The 20788-nt window shown below is 34.3% G+C and overlaps 2 protein-coding genes and 1 long non-coding RNA gene across 5 annotated transcripts; 2 read left to right on the forward strand and 1 right to left on the reverse strand.

Annotated features, from left to right (window-relative positions):
- The first annotated feature begins 557 nt into the window (after nucleotides 1–557).
- Nucleotides 558–7161, forward strand: LOC131953889 (nucleolar and spindle-associated protein 1). 2 transcript variants are annotated; one of them, XM_059317317.1, is made up of 10 exons: nucleotides 558–757; nucleotides 2551–2664; nucleotides 3013–3088; nucleotides 3320–3559; nucleotides 3991–4125; nucleotides 4264–4359; nucleotides 4464–4612; nucleotides 4889–5120; nucleotides 5336–5564; nucleotides 6157–7161. In XM_059317317.1, the coding sequence occupies exons 1-10, from the start codon at nucleotides 674–676 to the stop codon at nucleotides 6167–6169; spliced, it is 1368 nt and encodes a 455-aa protein (XP_059173300.1). In that variant the 5' UTR covers nucleotides 558–673; the 3' UTR covers nucleotides 6170–7161. The 2 variants fall into 2 exon arrangements, with proteins under 2 accessions (XP_059173300.1, XP_059173299.1); XM_059317316.1 differs by having other exon boundaries at nucleotides 6182–7161.
- Nucleotides 7162–9127: 1966 nt separating this feature from the next.
- LOC131953891 (uncharacterized) lies at nucleotides 9128–13595 on the forward strand. Of its 2 annotated transcripts, XR_009388701.1 has the most exons (4): nucleotides 9128–9581; nucleotides 10538–10730; nucleotides 11415–11537; nucleotides 13038–13595. XR_009388701.1 is itself a non-coding variant. In XM_059317319.1 (2 exons), exons 1-2 carry the CDS (start codon nucleotides 12060–12062, stop codon nucleotides 13308–13310), a joined length of 354 nt encoding a protein of 117 aa, XP_059173302.1. In that variant the 5' UTR covers nucleotides 11948–12059; the 3' UTR covers nucleotides 13311–13595. The 2 variants fall into 2 exon arrangements, 1 of the variants encoding a protein (XP_059173302.1); XM_059317319.1 differs by lacking the exons at nucleotides 9128–9581; nucleotides 10538–10730; nucleotides 11415–11537 and adding an exon at nucleotides 11948–12140.
- A 252-nt stretch (nucleotides 13596–13847) lies between these two features.
- Nucleotides 13848–18841, reverse strand: LOC131953892 (uncharacterized). The gene is made up of 2 exons (XR_009388702.1): nucleotides 18760–18841; nucleotides 13848–17637 (listed from the first exon to the last, which is right to left on the reverse strand). It is a non-coding gene; the product is annotated as an uncharacterized LOC131953892 (long non-coding RNA).
- Nucleotides 18842–20788: the final 1947 nt, after the last annotated feature.

A 20788-nucleotide genomic window follows, 5' to 3' on the forward strand; every position in this document is an offset into this window, starting at 1 on the left:
TATATATATATATATATATGCAATATAGGCTAGATACCTGTCAAGCACTTTATCCCCCGCTCAAGGACTTTATTATTATTAATTATCCTTCCGGTCAAGGACTTTATCCTCTGGTCAGTAACCCCCGAGTCATTATTCCCCCCTCCCCCACTGATGAATTACCAGCTCAACAAAATATCTCATAGATAATTATTTAGATATAAATCTAGATCTGTTAACATCGATAAAGTAAGAAACCCGGCATTAATATAACTATTATATCTCCTGAAATAGGCGGACTGTTTCATAAGTTTCCAGGCCATGAAGCAGAGGTTGTTTTTTTGTTTTTTTGTAATGTCAGTTTTAAAAAAAATTAACAATGTGGTGGTTATAGATTCTGTTGTGTAGGCTAGGCTTATTTCCAAGTCAATGCATGCATAGCAGGAAATATACAAGGTGCCTAGTACTACTAATAGTATTCAATCGGTCTATGATTAAAAAATAAAGTTCGAAGTTTTAATGCAGTGCTTGTGTCAACCAATCAGTATTCTCGACACTTCATTTACTCAAATGTTCAAATGAAAGCCCGGGTCGCATGTTAATTTCCGAAACGGAAACAAAACAATATTTTACTCATAAACAGACACTGTTTTTAAAAGAGTTGTAGACTAATCTATATTCTAGATCTGAAATCATGTTTGTAAAAGATTTAGAGACACTCAAATATTCAGAACTTCAAAAATTAGCCAAAAATGCTGGGATTAAAGCTAACCAAAAGGTAAACAATAAACATGGAAGTTTTAAAAATTGACGACACACGTTACTCTGACTCTGTGACTGTCTGACTGACGAAATGATGAGGTTTCTTTGACTTTTGACTCAAAACTTAGCAAAGTTTGAGAGTAAGATTAAATTAAAGCGCTGTTAGTTTTATAAAGTTTTATTTTTAAATTACACTGTGAGTTTGAGTGACTTATTACTGTTATTAATATTATTAACTGTCACTTTAAGAGTAATAAGACGTTTAATAAGACTTAGGCCTAAGTCAGTAAGTCAAGTCTGAGTAAGTCTGACTGAACTAAGTCACTTTTGAATGTCAGTAGTACTAAGTTAATGTTGAATGTTGAGATCTAAATTAATAAAATTATTCTATCATCAAGCAGGGGTCCCCAAACTTTTCAGTCCATGGGCCACATTAACTATCAAATTTCAGTTCGGGGGCCAGTTTCTTCCAGGCATGTCTTTGATTTTTCTGGTCAAAGTTCATCAGCCATCACCAACAAACGATTTTTCCTTGGACAAAAAAATCTCTGCGGGCCGGATGAGAGGACTTCACGGGCCGCATCCGGCCCGCGTGCGGTAGTTTAGAGATCCCTGATCTAGAGATCTTGTAGATCTAGTTTTTTTTTAAATAGGCCCTGGCCTAGTTCTAGATCTAGAATCTATTTTATTACAATATTGAATACGAGCCGGCCCGCGGCATAACATACGTAATTCATAATTTTCAGTAATTCATAATTTGTGAATTCGACAGTACCAACGCTGACACTGAAAATATTTCTTTAAAACACTAAACACCCCCCCCCCCCCACGTGAAAGCAGCCTCCTCTTAGTTATCTCCTCTAAGTTTAAAATCGTTTCAAACTAATTTATCTGCCCCTAATAGCCGTCACCAAACCCGTCTCTATGATTGTAAAATGCAAACAGCGTGAACCACAGCTCACCAGACAATGTGGGGGTGGGGGTGGTAGCGATAGAGAGGAAGAGAGGGGACTGTAAGGCGAGGTTGCAGCTTGTTTTCTAACGGCTCCCAGAAGAGAATTATATATATAGATTGCTTTTGCATTTTACATTTGTGTTGAAGATTCTTGTTGCTCACTCTGGAGTGACAAGGCTGTACAATTCCATCTGGCATAGTAAGTGAGTTGAAGACACATCAGCCCAGGCCTTGTTGATACTTTTTATGTCCTTACCTCCCCCCTACCTTGTTGATTATGTTTTCCCATTATGTGAATTGGTTTTTTGTATGTCTTCTCCTTTTTAGCTATTGATTTTAGTCTTACTTAGGAGGCATCTTCAGATGGTTGATTCAGTTTGTTTTGGGCATGTTGTTGCCCCTGAGATAGCAGGCAGATGTCTTCCAGCCTTCTGGTGAAATTCCTCTGGATTACTGTGTTGTTGCTTGTGGTCTTTTGCATGATCCAGTCTATAAGTATAACTTTCACTGGCGATAGCATACATACCTGTTTTCACTGTGAAAGGATTTGTTTGTTTTTCTTTGTGGATTACCTGAAGGGCAGAGTCTTCATATAACTTCTGTTTTGGGGATATACATTTTGAGGATATACCATATTGGCTCATTAACTTCCAGATGACAACTCAATTTAACTTATATAGGCTTAATTAGGCCTATTGATTGAAAAGTTTCCAATTTCAAGTAATTTTTCATTCATTGCTATTCAAGATTACATTTTTATTTTACATAATGACTATCCATTGACCAAATGGTTCTATATATTCGAATTTTAAATAAACATGTTTTGTTTTAATGTGTTTTTTTTTTCTTCCCAGGTTGACAAACTTATCAAAGCTTTAAAAAGCCATTACCTTGAGTTAGAAAATGAAGATCCTGATAGCACACCACGAGATAATGAGAAAGACTTGACTACAAGTAGAAACAAACAGGTGAGGTTGTGGTTTATGTAAACTAAATGAACAATGCTTACACGGTACAACCTTTGCCATACTTGTTTAGACTATTAAACTATTACTTTTGAATATTTACCAAAAAAGAAAAAAATTCTGTACAAATGAAATAGCACTTAAAATTAAAATTACTTTTACAAGTTAAACATGCTCTACACAACATCGTTCAATTAGGGCTTTCTAGCTTTTCTGATTATACTTCACTTGTAAGTAAGAGAGCTTCCAACAGTCAGGTCCATGATCTTCAGTTATTTCCAAATTACATAACTGTTCTTAGAAGCATTTCTCAATATCCGGTGTATAATAGTGTATTATATTTCTTTATAGCCCGCATTAGACACTGTTACAGTCGAGTCAGAGGTCAAAGTGGTGGAAGGAGCTTCTGTAGATCAGCTAAGTAAAGGTAATCTTCACACACATTTGAAATCTTACCATTATTTTTCTGCATTGTAGTATTTGCTATTATTTTATACAAATCTTATTATACTCTTTGTTAGTTTAATGTTTGAGCTTTTATAATGCCTTTTATAATTATGCTTTAGAAACTTTTTGTAAATTAATGTGATATGTTTTTTTTTAAAATCAAATAGCCTAGTTTGCTCAGTTCCACATTGTTTATATTATTTTTTTAAAGATGAAGTGGTTCAAAATAACAAAGCAACAAGAAAACGTAGAAGAACATTTGAACTGGACACTCCAACTTTAAGTCCAAATTGCACACCAGTAGCTGAAGAAAAGAGAACCACAAGGCAGAAAATATCTGAACCACAGTTGAATGTGGCCAAACAAGATGAGCCCTCCAGCAAGAGGATACGGAGAAACACTTATGATAAAGAGAGTCCTGTTCAATCAGCTAAAGAAAACAAAGAGACAGGTTAGATAATCATTAATGTTTCTATTTACTTTGTTTTCAAACTTTATGTTAGAATTAATATTGTCATCTATCAGTATTGTAAAATTGATTATTTCTTTTTTTTTATACTATAGTGCTATAAAGTGGAAGTTATGTATCTGATACACCTTTTGTCTTGTTTGTTTTGGAGCTCTATTTTTTTATAACCTACCAAGTGTGTCTTGATGTAGAAACACATTTGTATTATCTGCCAATATTATGAAGTCTATGGGGAAAGATTGTGGTGCATGTCAAAGACTGAATATATTATAGTTTGTTGGCTTAAGACTGGTTATGTTTACATAAAACTTTTGAGTGCAAATCCTGTCTGTATATTAATATTTTGTATGGCATACAGTATGCTGCTCTATATTAGTTTAATTTGAATACTTCTTCCTTTTCACACATGACAGCAGTGAGATGCACAAGATCTTCTACCAGTCCTGGAACAAGAGAAATAATTAATTCTTTGGATGCCAACCTATCTAGTGCTGAACGGAAAGCAACGCTTATGTCAGCAATTGACAAAAAAGTCCAAAAGAAAAAGGGTAAGAAATTTTTATTTCTTATTAGAATATTTTTTTTTTAGATTGTGTTTTCTCAAATTCTCTAAACTTAAATAGCTTCTTACCAAAAAATATAATCACTTATTAATTAACTTTCCCTTACAATCTTTTATCGTACAGATACTGCTTCACCCTCACAACCTAGTCAAATTCCAAGATTCGTGGCTTTCCTTGCAAATAAGAATAAAGTAGAAAATAGTAAACCAGTGACTCCAGGTATAACCAGTTTATTTTTGGAAGTTATGGTTTTATGTTTATATCACTCCTGCAGTTTTTCTTTAACACAGTTTTTATTAACCTGTAATTATTGAATTCTGAAGGTAACAAAAACTGGACAAAAATACATGATAAGGAATTTTCAAAATTTGATTCCCTTGATGTTTACCTTGAAAAGAAGCAGCAACGAATGGAAACACTCACAGGCAGTGGAAGAAAACCTTTAAGATCCAAGACACTTGCAAAGAAAGGAGTAAGGGACAATGAATTTATTTCATCCTTATAATGATTTATTTTACATTTGATGTTGGTTTTTAACAAAATATTTTTTGCTGCTAACACTTGCAATTATATAAATGTGTCTCTTATTTCATCAATTGTTTTTAAAAAGTTGCCTTAGACTGATTTGTTGATGGAAATTTAAACTTTTTTATTCTATCAATGAATTATTTATAACAATTAGGACCATATAAATGCATGTTTTGTATTAATTGTCTTTAATTTTACAATTATTTTACTACATGTCCAGCCTAAAATAGTGAAACCAGTAACCAGGCCTCTACCTGATGCATCTCAAGCAAAGCCTTTTGTGCCCACTGTAACATCAACCAAAAACATGAGCTTCAATTTTGCTAAAACACCTTCTGCTGTAACTTTCAAAGGGGCTTTAAACAGCACTGTAAACCAAAGCACACACAAAACACCAAGGATTCAAGGACCAGTAATGTCAGCAAGGAAATCTGTTTCAGCTTTGCCTACTGGTATGTTTTATATTTTGCTTTTAAAGTGTAAATAAAAAGTTGATTTATTAGATGCACTTTTATAAGTCAAGTGGATATAAAGTATAATGCATTTTTTCCCAGTTAAATTAAATTATCTCTGATCCTTTACAAATGAAAATGAATATTAGACTAAAATTATGTTTAGCTTGAAATGCTTTATTTTTTTTTACTCTAGCAACTTGATATCTCCCCAGCAACCACACCTTTTCAATTCACTGGCAAGAGCACCATGAATACAACAACCACCATTTCTCAGAAGCCAACATTTGACCTAAAAGCAAGTTTAGCCAAGCCTTTATCATGGAAACCCCACACAGGAAAACTGCAGTCCATGGACACTAATAAACCTGTGGCAAGAGTTAAACCATCAGTGAGGCAAGCACCTAAGCTGGCCCAGACTACAAACCAAAAGCCTACAACCAAGTAATGTCCTTTTTTTTGTCTTTTTGTTTAATACTCTAATATTTAGTGTTACTATTTATTGAATGTTTTAGGTATTCAATCATTTTTAAAGTTTGCTTATAGGGAAAGAGTGGTATCTCATAAAATGAAACATTCTGTTTAGACGTTCATTTAACAAAGCATCATTTCCTATAGACCTGAATTAGACTTTTTTTTAAATTCATCAGGGATAAGCAATAAATGTGCTAAAAAATAAATACAAACCATCGGCATGACTTCTGTGGACATTAAAAGATTGTGAGATGTTTTGGACATAATATAAGATATTATTCATAAGATACAATTATTAGTAAGTCAAATTCATAGTTGGAACTGGGTTGCCTTAGTGGACTAGCCTTGCTGGAATTATTGAACTTTTTTTTCTTTCTTTCTTTAACTTTAATGCTTGACTAATATAGAGAAAAAACGTTTATTTTTTCAGCTGGCCTTGGTTAGAACTTGTCTTCTATAATTGCTTTTTGTTCTAATAGACTGTTTTATGTTCATTCTATGGGGTACCACTATTTTTTGTAATTAGTTTGGTCTGAAGTCTCACACTTCTTTTTATTTTAAGAAAAAAATTTTAAAATCTCTTTTAGGGATGTTCAGAGAGCAATTGAACAAGACAGGCGGAGCAATCAAAAATACATTGCTATGATGAAAAGAAGGGGTCTAATGGCATGAGATGAATGGAATTTGTTGTGTAAATAACATGTACATTGATTTACCTCTGAATCACTGTGGAATATGTGAGAAACACAATTTGTGTTATAGAATTTTTTATGATGGCAGCAATGTTTTAATTTTTAAAGTGTAGTTGAACAATTTATTTTAAATTTAATTATTTTTTCCCAATAAATAATCATCCTCTTTGCTAGGGTGTCAATCATATTATTTCTCCCTGACATTTAATATTTGTAATTTGTTTTTTACTTTAAGTTTAAAATAAAACAATTGTCTGACTACTTACTTTGACAGTTATAAAAATATTTTAAATTCTTTTATAATTATTTATAATAATTTTGATATTCAAGTGCCTTAAAAATGTGTTGGATAAATGCTTAGATTTAAAATAATTGTAACATTAATCATAAAAGTGGCAGTAAAACTTTTGCTTTTAAAATTATATATAAAGCACATTTTTTAAATATTAATGTATACAATGAGTGATAAACAAATGTAATAAATACTTCATTTATAGAATATGGTAATAGGGTATAGTATTAGTCATGAACATCCACATTTTTATTACAATTTAAATAACTTTATATTGTTTTTATAAATAATATAGCCTACTGAGTTCATCTAGTTTTTACAGTTATATGTACATATTTAAATATATTGCATGTACAAGTTAGCAAGAAATTTCCCTTATTATTATTAACCCTTGAGAAAATGACATTTTTAAAATTCTAATGTAAATATTGTGGAATCTTATCAGTATCAGTTTCTCTAACCGCACTGCTCTCCCTTTTTTTTTGGCTCTTCTTTCTCTTTTCCTTTGCTGTTGTGTATCAGAAGTCAAACATTCATGACATTTAGTACTTCACTCCATAAATACATTGATATTGGGCTCATACTTGGTTGAGTTATTTTTTTTTTTAATTATTTATCAATCTGTATTTTGTGACCAAAAAAAATTAAAATTGTAAATAATTCAATTTTAATGGTAAAATTTAAGTCAGATACAGTGCTGAACAATTATTTATCAGTGTTAATGTAATGTTTAAAGTCAAATGATGTATGTTTGCCTGAGAAATTATAATTTAATAATATTTCTGTCATGTTTTGTCTCAAGTCCCTAAACTGTATACAAACTGATCATCTATATTTGAAAACTTTCAATTCTAAAAAATTAAAAAATATCTTTTTTTTAAAATTAATTAAAGAATCAAGTGGTTTCAGTTAGCAAACCTTGTTCTATTAGGCAGTGTAGTTTCCAAAAAGAAAAGTACCCATTCCAACCTTATGGTCCATGGGGTAGATTCGAGTTCACATGTTTTGGTGACTTCTGCATATGAAGGGATAGTGGTTTACACAATGCCCAAGCGCCTTTACTTTCCCTAATGTGAGTCAGGTACCCATCAGTCCTGGGTGGATTCTGGGACATCATACGGACCCTAGTCTGAACTCAAGACTTGAGTTACCTGTTGAAAGCTCTACCATCTGACCATGCCGTTCCTTTGTAGTTTCTAGCTAGAAGTATATATTTGTTAATAAAGATAATACAAGTTTAATGAAAAGGGACTGTGTGTGAGCCATATCTAGTGTTTTAAAAATTGGGTAACACTTTGTTGACACTTGAGACATGAATACTATACATGTAGAGAAAAAAAAATTGGACGGGGTAGTCTAGCGGTAGGGAGCTGGACTGCTAACCCGTAAGTCTCGAGTTCGAATCCGGGTTCAAGTCAGTAGACTGTCCCTGAGTCCACCCAACTCTGATGGACCTAACTCACGTTAGGGAAAGTAAAGGCGGCTGGGCATAGTGCTGACCACATTATCTCTTCATATGCCGAGGTCACAGAAACAAGTGAACTCTACTTCACTTGCCCAATAGACCATCAGGTTTGAAAGGGATACTTTACTTTGAGAAAAAAACTTGCAACAAGTTAATGGTGTTTGAAAAAATTTTCCCCACATGTATGATGTATGGTTACTGACTTGCAAGATTTTTTTCCTAACATGTATAGTTTATTTGTCACAAGTTAGCAAACTGTAAACAGCTGTGTAAGCCACTTGTATCAACCTAACTAAATAGAAGAATGTTGCAAGGGCAAAGGTACACTATTACCTCACACAAGAAACTGATCAACCAGCTCCTGTTCCTACTACCTTAGATAATAAAATTTGTGCACGCCAAGCTGTTAAATTTTAGTGAATAGATACAACATAAAATTATAGGTAGACCTACTTCAGTTATTTATTCCATCACCTTCAGAAAAGAAAAAAAATAAATTATCTCCCCTTTAGAAATTGCATTACCGTTCTTATCCTGTTTCATGAGGATAACATTAACTGGAGAGAACCAGCGTTTCTGGTAAATCAATCCGCAATAGACCCCATTTTTGTGTTTAACTTAAGAATATTTATTTTTAAGAAAACTACTCGGAATATAAACGTAGATATTTTTTTTATGATAAGTAAATTTTATTTACTGATTTTTATTTTTTTGCTAACTGCCGTTTAAAAATTTCACCATTTTTTAGAGCCCCCTTCCCCCCCCTCCCCTAATCCTTATGATGTCCACGCTTCCCTTTCTCCTCCCCCCCCCCCCGCCCGGGCTGATGTGTGGTATCTATTAGATGAGAGACTATAAATTGATCTAATTTTAAATTACTGGAGTAGAATTTCTCGAAAATTCATTTCGTTACAAACGTGAGGTATCTTTAAATAACAATATTAGGTCTTAGACCTGTAAACACCCTATGGCTTTGATTGAAAGAATGGTTTTGTGTGTGTGTGTGTGTGCACTTCTGGTATCATTTGCGCAGTAAAAAAATTACTGCACCATCCAAAACTGTTAGTAAACAAAGGCCAGAAATCGCGGGGTTTTCATGTAGGCTTGCACATAGATAAATAACGTTCTCCCCCCTGGTCTAATTAATAATGAGCTCCCGCTTGAGGTCCACGACTACCGACCAAGACATAGTTGACCACCCGTACATCTACGCCACCCTCAACACGACCTTCTGGCTGTTGATGTTCTTCTTCGTGGCCCTGCCCTTTGGCATAATGAGCTCGATACTTGTGGTCATCATTCGCCCATTCACCGTCATGTTCCCGGAGAGCGATATCTACGAGTTGACCGACTTCCTGGAGCTGTGCCAGTTCATGCCGGAGATTTGCATGGCCAGCCTGCTCGCCAAAGCTGATTTCGTCAGGGCTCTCGACAGCAGACGTGTCATACACTTTGGTACACCTGTCTAGCCACATTCAATAGGTAACAAAAGCGAAGGGGGGGGGGGGTGCACCGGACGTATGCAGATAATTATAAAGGTAAGTGGGTTCCAACTTGTTTTTAGTCCTACCTTTATATTTATTATATTTGTAATCGTAGACGGCCGGATTAAATGACTTACGGTGGAGTGGTCAACTGGATAATTCCAAAACATAAAATATATCTGTTGAGACGAATGGAGCCCAGATAAAGAGGAAGATGTGGCGAGACTACTTAATTAAAAAAAAATCTATTACTATTACGGCATTGTCTCGGTTCTTAAAATAATCTGATAAACTTTTGTTTTGACTTGGGTGTTAAACGGGATCTTGTCCAGATAAGCCCCGCCTCCTAATGCAAAACGTACACGAGCACAACGTTAAGCCCCACCACCTGTGACCTATTTTTGATGTGAGACATTTGAATATTCAAACGCACGCTACAAAAAAAAAACAAAAAAAAAAAAAAAAAAAACTTATTATCCGCCTCTTAGGTTGGAGTTAAGCTTAAAGGTACCAAAATACAAACCTATTCATGCAAATTAACATATTACAATTTCACCCTCTTCAATAAAATATAGATCTAAAAGTAAAAGGTACAAGTTTCATACCCTCTTGTTTTTTTGTGGGGGGGGGGGGGGGTGAATGGGTTAACGTTTTTTGGCAGGGCTTATCTGGACAAGATTCGATAAACGACGTAGATCTACGTTCAATTTATGTTGTACGTTGTTGATTATTCCGTCGAGTTTAAGACTGGAAGTGTGAATTATAAAACATCATCGAGGCCCGCGTCCAAGATATCATTTTAAGTGTGTTTGTGTGTGGGGGGGGGGGGGGGACGCTGAGGTGCACATACGATCTAACCCGTCTGAGAAATGAAATCAGCGACATTTGCGCACAATCGGTGCGCACTTTGTGACATAAAACGGGCTATCCAAGGAATCTAGTGAGTTAAGTTTTAGACCTACAGTTTTCATTTTCAAAATTAACCCAACTTTTGCTGCTTTTCAACACAGCATCCATTTCGAACACCAAACAAATCACAGCACACGGAAAAGTTTACACAGCACCAGAATGTGCTGTAGAGGAAAAGCCAATGACGTCATCGAACATTAACATCAACCCCGCGAACATGGTCTTTTTGTTTCCGCATGCACTGTGTTCTTATTTGGCTTCTCATGAAGTCGAGACACCATCATGCGATATACTGTACGTATTTTTAGGATTTTCAAACGAATTGTCTTTGTGTTTCTTCTAAGCGCTGACCTGTGGAATAAGGCTAGACAATTGAAAGAGTGAACCTAAAACACAATGTATTGTAAACAAATAAAATACGATTTGTTCACACTTTATTACTGCTTCGATACTATACTATAGATCTAGTAGTAGAAGTAAAGTACCTTTCGAACCTTAATATAGGTCATGGAACAAGTGAAGTAGAGTTCATCCGTTTCATTAGGGGATAGTGTTGTTAGCACAACGCCCAGTCGACTTTATTATTTTCCCTAACAACGTGAGTTAGGTACTCATTAGAGCTTTTTGGACTCAGTGGCGTCCTACAGATTCGAGCTCGGAATCCAAACTTTCGGGTTTGTAGTCGAATGCTCTACTTGTCAACCATGCTGTGCCATTTCGGCAGTAGTAGTAAGCCTATTAAATGATGTGATGTCACATTTTTCAACCCCCCCCCCCCCTTCACCGTTATCTTGTCTGCACGTCATCCCCCCCCCCCCCTAAACGCAGTAAAAATTTAGCACTACCCATGACCTACTCACAGTCATATAGATACTGTTGTAAGAAAATTTACAAGAAGCGCTCAGAGTTTTATGACGACGTGGAGGGGAGGAGGTAACAGATGTTTTTTTAAAAGACTGATTTTTCCTTTCCATTCAGCCTGAATGCAGTTGATACACCCGTAGAAACAAACAAAGGACATTTACAGTAACTCACACTGACTTTCCCTTCCAACATTATGATGAGCATCCAGCAGTTATGACTAAGAACATCCCCAAAACGGTATGTAACCAATGTGTCACGTGTTCGAGATTCTCGATTGAGTTTCTTTACGCTTCATTCCAACAACAAAATAGGCTAATGGCATTATTAGCCTCAAGCTGTTTTATTTTTACCATGAAGGGCTAAAAAATGTAAAAAGTACGTTTACCATTCCCTTCCCATACGAAATAGAATTCATATAAGAAGTGTAGCCTATACTTCAACCAGTGTCCTGTGCCCCCCCCCCCCCCTAAAAAGTTTCAAGAAGATGTCTGAAAGAAACTTTGCTGGCAAAGTCTGAACATACCTGAACGAGAGTGGGCAATTAACGCTGATTCCAAGCGAGCTAAATCTGGGACGCTATTATTAACTGTTGGCCAAAGAGCAGCCACAACTATGAGTGGGAGACACGGAATGGATTAGTCAACCACTTATAAAGGGCGGATCGTACACATGCAGCAAGCTGTGTCTGGGATGTTGTAGACACTTGGTTCATGTACACATACAGCAACCTGTGTGTGGGATATTGTAGACACTTGGTTCATGTACAGATACAACAAGCTGTGTGTGGGATGTTGTAGACACTTGGTTCATGTACAGATACAGCAAGCTGTGTGTGGGATGGTATGTACACAGACACATCTGCACTAGCTGACACGTGGCTGACATGGTGCGTGTTGCCTTTGACATCCCCCGCCCACATGAATCTAAAACAGCTAATGCCTTAGGGATCGTCCTTTAATGAACTCACTTTTTTGGACAATTTTACCCCACCCCCTCCTTTTTCTGTTATCAATGCATTAGATAGGTTATTTAAATAGAGGGTGTTGGTCTAGAGTAGCTTCCCTTTTGTTCATATGTGTTAATGTTGCATTTTGTTTGTATGAAATGTAAATATTTGAATACAGTTTCTGTAAGGTAGAAACGAAAGGGGAAAACGCCATATTTAGTAGGTAGGGTAAAAGGTTGGTCTAGGAAAGTTTGGGGGCCCGTTCCTTGTTAGTCAGCTGTGTCTGATACATGTTGTATGATAGATCAATTAAAGAAGCAAGAAAACATAAAGACTTTGTGTTGATCAATTGGCCATACGATGTCAAGCATCGTCGACACTGTATTTACTACGCAAATCGCAATACCTATCATTGTCACACAAAAATCAAACCCCCTACCCCCATTTTTTAATTTTTTAAAACAGAATTTTCTTTTAGAAAAATATTAAATCAGTAATTAGTGAAATAATTATCTATATTGAACATCTTCATTACAGTATTTAGAAAACGCAACATAACTTTTTTTAAAACATGGTTTACAACTTTTTTTTTTTAATTAAAATGTTTTAAAATTTAGTTTAAAAATTTAACAAGTGTGACGTCACTCTTACTGCACCCCACAACCCTCACCTTCGTCACAAAAGTCCTAAAAAGTCCGACTGCCCCTCCCCCTTAATAGCTTGACGCCATCTTTTGACGTCCACTTCAATTCGCATGTATTGAACCGATGTTGTTTCTGCTTGATTTCCAGGTGACCCGCAGCATGAATAAAACCCGTGAGCTCAAAGTGTGGAGAATGAGATACCTCTACAGCCTCTACTGGCTCCTGGTGCTGCTCTTTGTAGCCTGGCCCGTGGGCTACGTCTGCGCCAGTCTGTTTGTCCTCATCTCGCCACTGCACGCTGTGGTCAGCGAACTTGGCAGCCTGGTCAACATGCTGAAGGAAGGGATGGGCCTGCCCTACAGGGTCGCCTTGAATGCGGTCAACGGAACTCGGGTCACAGCACTGCAGTCGGTGGATTAAGATTTCTTTCAAGGGGACTTTGTGATTAGACAACGATCTATCGAATGTTCGAGAACCAATTCCACCCAACCTATTGGGTGAACAGAGCTCTGGTATCAGCGTGTCCCAGCTGGATTGAACTGAGAACATCTTTCAAATCTCTTGGAGATATAGCAGTGCGTCCGTCCAATCGAATCAGTGATACGGATCACGTTATTTGCCAAAAGATTGAATATTAAAGTTTGCTGTAACATCAAAACATAACCTCGCTATAAACATTATTGAAAAGCTTGGTCAGCGGTTTTTTCCCCTTTGTTTTTTTTTCTTGCATTTGATTAGGCAGGCCTAGATAGATGAACTGATTTTTTTTAGAAGTAGGTTACCACACTTTTTCATTTTATCTTTTAATATATAGTATAGCCTATATATATATATATATATATATATATATATATATATATATATATATATATATATATATATATATATATATATATATATAATACACATTATTAAGTGGCTTCAAACACTTATGAGAAAAGTCACAACAAAAACATGTTCATCTTTTAAAGAAAATATATTGAAAGTATTAAATACAGTTTTATGGAGACTAAAGTTCACATGCTGAGATTAGTATATAAAAATGTTTTAGAAATAGCATTTTGGTTTTAAAATGGAAGCTCAAAAATGTATACCAGGTAACTTCAGGGTACAATCATTTCATAATTTCAAAATGCAGGAAGAAAAAATTACAATGAACATAAAAACAATTTTAGAATTGTTAACCAGTTACAATGAACTATTTGAGAATCAAGAAATTAAAAATAGAACACATTTGGGAAATATCAAAATTACACAATAGTTGTATTGGTCCTACCATGATTAACCAACTAAAGAATGGGCTATATATATATTATAATTTAAATACATATCAAACCTTACTTAAACTTAAAAACAAATACAAGTTTGGAAATCATTTAATAATCTATTTTTTATCATTACAATATAAAAACTAGCAGATCAGCAGTTGTTATACATTTTTTTAACATTGCTCTAGACCCAGTTGATTTTTCCATATTAATTATGCTAAGAGGGAGTAGTGTATAGAAATGTAATTGAGAACCTGGAGCAAACAATACAATGTTAGGAAATAAAAATGCCTAGAAACTTTATTGCTGAAGAATAGATTAAATATTTGGAATAATTTTAAAATAAGAAAGGCAAATGTGAATAAAAGAATATCACATTCTAATTTGATACATAAAAGCTTTTTAAATCATCAACCTGAAGCCAAGGCAAATATCAAAACAAATATTGTATAACTGGTAAACAAAAAATTGCAATAACAATTGCTTTTCTAAATCTAATTCAGCAGCACTTTTTCAATTTTTCTCACATAGGCCATTAAATATTTTGAAAGTCCATGAATTTTTTCTTTAACATAAATTTAAGTTTTTAAAATGCATTTTAAACTGTAAGACCAAACAAGTTATTTTAATTGGGTGAAACCTCATAGATGAAAAAGACACTTGTATTAAAGCTTATCTAAATTAGATTCTTAAAAACTTATTAGTAGAACTATAGGTTCATTTAGCAAAACAATCTTTGTCCCTAATTTTAATTATCAGTTCTTTAGATACCATTCAGCTGAGAGGATGAAAATACAAGTTTCTACTTCATTAGGAAATATGAGAGGAAATAGTATTTAAAAATGAATAAGAAAATATAGGGACTTTTAAAACCAAACTGGTGTCATTTGTTCTGTCCATGAAGCTACTGCCATAAATAAGATCAATGTTTAATGGACTCAAGTTTCATCACTACTTCAATACTGAGAGAATGTATTTGAATTGTGTAAAAATAAGCACACAAAAAAAAATAAAAAAAATAAGTAGGCCTGCTGGCTGCATTATCATGAACATGGCTGAGTAAGGCAGTATTACAGAAGGATATGTTTAAAGCACTGAGTAGATCAGATTTTTGTACAAGATATAATTTAATCAAAACTGAAAAAGATACAGGTATATTTTTTTTGTAGATTGGCAAGAAATAATATAATATTTATTGCAAAATGTATAGAGAATCAGTCTTACGAAAGAGAGACATGACTAAAGCTTTGGGCGTATTCCATCAACACCAATAATACAATTTACAGATCCAGTCAAACAAAAATGAAATGCAGCAGTAAAAAATATAGTAAAAATGAGACTAGATGTGGCACTTTTATGAGTAAAAAAACCAAAAGTGAAATAGCATAAAATTCTAGTTTTTACTGGTCCTTACATTCAGGTTGAGCAAAAAAGGGAACATGTTTGCAATGAAACAATCAGTCCTAACTAAAATGTTAACCAGGTTCTCAGAAATCCCTTTTTGGACATCTAACATTTTAATATTTTAAAAATAGTGTTAGACAATCGTGGTAAATGCTTAAAATGGTGGTAAAATAAAACAAAACGGCTAAATACACACAAGGGAACTTACAATTTATCATACTTTTTTGCTATTAATAAATAGTAAGCTACAACTGTGTGAATGTCTATTTATAAGAATATATTCATTTATCTAGTTAAAATGGACTCTCATCTTAAAAAAAGTTATTGTACAATAAATTACATTAACCCAAGTTTCTTCTCCACTATTAAATCAGACAAAAACATTTTTACTAGATTTTTAATCCTGATCACAATATTTTATAACAGTTTTGGGGAAAGTTAGATTCTAAATACCAAGTCAAACTTTGACTGACACACCAAAAGGAATATTACAAAGGGGTTGAATGAAATTAGGTTGCTTCTATAGCCATTAATTAAATAAGCAATCATGATGCCTTTAAATGAAATTTTATAATCGGTGTATTTGACTTTACAAAACTTTGGCTTGTTTTACTTTCTTGCATTATTGCATACAGAACTATTACTATCCAATATTTTTTTAAGTTAGGTAGTTGGCAAAATAGAATACACAAACAAAAGTTTTTTGAGGGTATACTAACTACATTTATAAAGTAGCATAAAAAACACAGACAAATTAAAGCATAGACAAAGGGTTAAGTAAACATCAGCCTATAAATAAATATGAAATAAAGCACCCTGGAAGTTTATAAATTAATCTCCAATAATAGATCCTGCCATGTTTGACATACCCCATTTGATTCTGTAAAATATTGAAATAGGGCCTATCTGATTCTTAAATTTTAAATACTTTGTTTTTAAATCTCTTAATATAAAAGCTTACATAAAAATGATGTAAAACAAAAGTTGATTAACATACACTCATTAAAATAAAATCAATTTAATTTAAATATCAAATTTGTATTTTGACATGATTTACTAATCAATGATTACTGAGTTTTACACATTGGCTTTTATTTATATATCACTACATAAATGAGCCATTATTACAACATATTGTAAGTGTATAATAAATGATAAATAACAAAAAATGTAAAAAATACAATAAAGTATTGAAGATCATAATTTACAATACAGCTATATGTATCAGGTCTAGAAATTTGTAATTTGAATAACTAAAATACCTATCTCAACCATAAATTTAAAAGTAATACAAAACATATAGACCTATAATGTTCCTAGTTATTATTAATATTATGCTATATAAGCCTAACAGTTTTCTAAAATTGAGACACTGTTGTTTTTCATTTTGTTGAGAATTCTTTATTAATAAAGGGAAGTAAGATTACTTCTGAGATACAATAATTTGGGCTTGATAGTTGAAATAATCTTCATTTTTTAAAAAGCTTGTAATTATTTTCAAGTCAGTGTATTATGAACCCCAGAAAATAATTTTATTTGTGCAATTAAGCTATTATCAAGCTAAAACAAACTTAGTACTCATTTAGTTACAGTGTAAAAAAATAGTAAAAAAAAAAAAAAAAAAAAAAATGTTTTCTCCAGATATTGAATATACAGAGAAAAATTGTGGAATTCTTTTGGAGTTGATAAAATTGTGTTGTTAAAAAATTGCATATGCACCTAAAGCTTTTAGGGGAAAAAATTAGTTTTCATTAGGACTTTGATGAAATAAAATACAGTGAATGGTAATTAAAAAATTAGAGATTAGCTTTTCTAATACATGCTAAGATGAATGGAATCTAATTAACACATGGACTTGCCAGACACCATATTCTGGGCACAAGTTAGAGGCAGTTTAACACCTCTTTCAAGTAAGTTAATAAGTTCATTGCAGCCAGAGCAACAGGCTGCACAGGGACTAAAGATGACAAAGATAATGGCGCACAGAAATCCAATTGGCCAGCCAAACACTATGAGGATTATGAACCAGATGATACTCCAAAGCCACCCACAATTGGCCATTTTAAAGGCAGTATCTAGAAATGAAAAAAAAATTCAATTAACTACTTCCTTAGGGGCAGATCTATATGTAATAAAAATTCTTTGTAAAGTAAAAGTAAAGAATCCTCTTTAGAAGGGAAGGTGTGGACAGCACTTTGCCCAGCTGCCTTTACTTTCCCTAATGTGAGTTAGGTACCCATAAGAGCTGGGTTGACTCAGTAATATTCTACTGACTTGGACCCGGATTCCAACACGAGATTTTCGGGTTAGCGGCCTAGCACTCTATCGCTTAGGCCACGCCATCCCCGTTCTTTGACTTCTTTATTATTTGTTTCATATAACCTTTAGTAACAAAATGTTGTTATAAAACTTCCCAAATATTAAAATGACATTTGATTTCAATATTTTTTGCCATTTTACTTGAATTAAAAATACTTATTTTATACTAGATCTAGATCTAGGTAGTTTATATAATATATATTACTAGAATCTCAACATATAAAATAGGCCTACTCCCTAACTATATATAATTAAAAAATTATTAAATATATATATTATATATTACAATAGGCCACAGGCTTGGCTTTAGACTTTAGAGTTTAGACTGTTTTAGTCATCAGCAATACTTAAATTACATAATTTTAATAGATCAGGTTTTTTATCTAGATTCTAGATCTAGTCTAGATCTACCTACTGACTACTGCACATTTTTGTGTGTAGTACGGAAAATATTATAATTATTAGGCCCTCTTAGATCTAAATTTTATTTATTAAGCTTAGGCTGAGGTAATCAATCAGTAATTTGAACTTAAACAATTATTATCAATTAACTCAATGCAACACACTGGCCCAGGAGTTCTGCTATAATATTAATATGAATAATTAATAGATTCTAGAAATCTAGATCTAGATCTCTAGATCTAGATCTAGATTCTAGACCTTCCTGGACTCAAAACTCTCGACTGAGTCCTGAGTCCTGAGTCATTCACATTGGCTTGGGCTGCGTAGAATCGAGCTGATTCCTAGCACACTAGACTTCACTACTAGAGAATCCAGCTTATTCGTAGATTTACAAGAACTAGATCTAGACACATTTTCGTGAGCTAGACTAAAGTAAGTTTAAAAATAAGTTTTAATTGTAATGTATTTTAACTTACTGTCGGTAATAAATTAAAATACGGGATTAAACAGTAAACACGACAAACGGGAAATTGCTGAAAATTTAGCAGGGGTGAAAATCAATAAAATTAATACTATTTTACGACAAGAGTAGCGTCCCTTAGTTCTGTACACTATCCAGTGGCGTAGATTTTGTTATCAAGGGGGGGGGCATTTCTCTCTCGTGGTATTTGTTATGCCAGAGTCTTAAAAATAGGAATGTTAAGTTACTGGTGGTAATAGTAAGTTAACTACAAACATAACTTGCCAATGTAAACGCTACACTATGTCCAGTTGCGTCACAAGGCGGGGGTGTGCGGTGTGACACCAAAGCCAAATATAATTTTAATGGGAAATTCTGCTTTTCCAGTTAGTTTAATAGTTTATGAAATTTATAACAATAGGCACAAGGCGACACCATGCGGGAGGGGGGTGACACCAAAGTGCTTATAGTTTTAATGGAAGGCCTTGTAGTTCTGCAGCGGAGGGGTAGCCTGATCTATCGCGCCGACATAATGACGCCACTGCCCAAGCCCAACCCTTAGTTAGCCCTGAAACTAAATTTTCAGAGTATAGAGTTGGCTATCGAATCGGCCTATTTAGTCATATTTGCTAGGAGAACAGATCTAGGTCTACCATTGAGAGCGACTTACTCGCTAGACCGTACACTAAAAATTTATAAAAACAGTTCTGGTGTGTACGATGTTTTATCGCCAACAAACCAAGTTCTTGAATTGTATATTTTTGTAAATAGCGAACCTCGTTAGCTGAAGAGCAAGTGGAACTATTAGATCACATATGTAGCAGTTTTCTTTTCAGGCATCTCTTCGCCTCCACCCCCCCCCCCCGAAACACGCCTACCGCCCCCTTCCCGCTCCCCAAACACGTCCACTGCACCTCCCCCACTCCTGAACGAAATAGATTTTTAATAGAAAATGTATACTTTTACCAGTGTCCACCCCCGCCGGAGAAAAAAAGTCTATGGCAAAAGTTATTTTTGTATAAGTGAAAGTTTTAATGTTATCTGTTTTTTTCCCATTCTGTTAAAGCCAGATCATTACTAAACCTACCACGCCCTTGACTAAGTCTGCCTATATTATAACCAAGTAGGCTATACAGCCTAATTACATGGATGAACCCAGATCGTTTTCTGCTCTTTCACGCATTAAATTAGGCCAGTGATTCTTAACCTTTTAGGATGTACCAAACTCCACCAGCATCATAAAATTATAATGCGCATTCGTCGAAATTTTCTCAATAGGAAAAATAAATTAGGATTTTATTTCCAAATTCAAAACATAGGTATTTATTTTACTGTTACAAAAAAATGAACCGTGCATCAACATCACTGTGTTCAAAAAATAAAACAAATAAAATATGATTTTCACACAAAAACAAAAGCCTAATAATGAATATTCAATGCAAATCAGTGTGACTTCTGCGGTTGACTTTCTGACGCCATTTCAGATTTGCGAATTCAGCGAGACTTGTGTTCTTGTATGTTCCATTTCCATGCAGATTGAGGCAGTGTTCTCTTAGTTTACATAAGAATCTAGAGTTAGAATTGCTCAACTTGTTATTGCAAAGCACGCAGTAGGGACGCTTACTCGCATCTGGTTCCCAACTAATAGTTAAGGCCTACATGCGAATCCATATAGAACATATTCATACGACCCTTTTCCTTTTTTTTGCTCGTCATAGTTAGTATTAAAGAAATCACACGACTCACCATTACGATAGTCACAAGTCGACTACTGGGCCCAGAAAATAGAAATAAAAAGTATGTTCGTCACAGTACCTATACACACACAATCAACGCGCGCCTGTTCGGGTGACGTTGACACGATGTGGCGTATGTGTCGTGGTGTCAAGGGTTCACCCTCAGCTGGATGGAAATTCTCGTGAACATTTTTTTTTAAAAATAAAAGCACTAATAGCCTGAGTAATTGGTCAAGTACAGCGCCGTACATGTGGGTCCACTGGAATTTTTTTAAACGGGGGGCCCAATGGGATTTTTAAAACTGGGGG

The sequence above is a fragment of the Physella acuta genome, unplaced genomic scaffold (assembly GCF_028476545.2).
Source record: "Physella acuta isolate Inbredline_101_S28 unplaced genomic scaffold, ASM2847654v3 ptg000964l, whole genome shotgun sequence".
Taxonomy (NCBI): Eukaryota; Metazoa; Mollusca; class Gastropoda; family Physidae; genus Physella; species Physella acuta.

Excerpts from the sequence above, each read along its gene's own strand:
- LOC131953889 (XM_059317316.1), top strand. The coding sequence starts at position 674 with ATGTTTGTAAAAGATTTAGAGACACTCAAATATTCAGAACTTCAAAAA. Across the intron at positions 758-2,550 it reads GGATTAAAGCTAACCAAAAG|GTTGACAAACTTATCAAAGC; the intron begins GTAAACAATAAA and ends TTTTCTTCCCAG. Across the intron at positions 5,565-6,181 it reads AACCAAAAGCCTACAACCAA|GGATGTTCAGAGAGCAATTG; the intron begins GTAATGTCCTTT and ends AATCTCTTTTAG.
- LOC131953891 (XM_059317319.1), top strand. The coding sequence starts at position 12,060 with ATGTACAGATACAACAAGCTGTGTGTGGGATGTTGTAGACACTTGGTT. Across the intron at positions 12,141-13,037 it reads AGCAAGCTGTGTGTGGGATG|GTGACCCGCAGCATGAATAA; the intron begins GTATGTACACAG and ends CTTGATTTCCAG.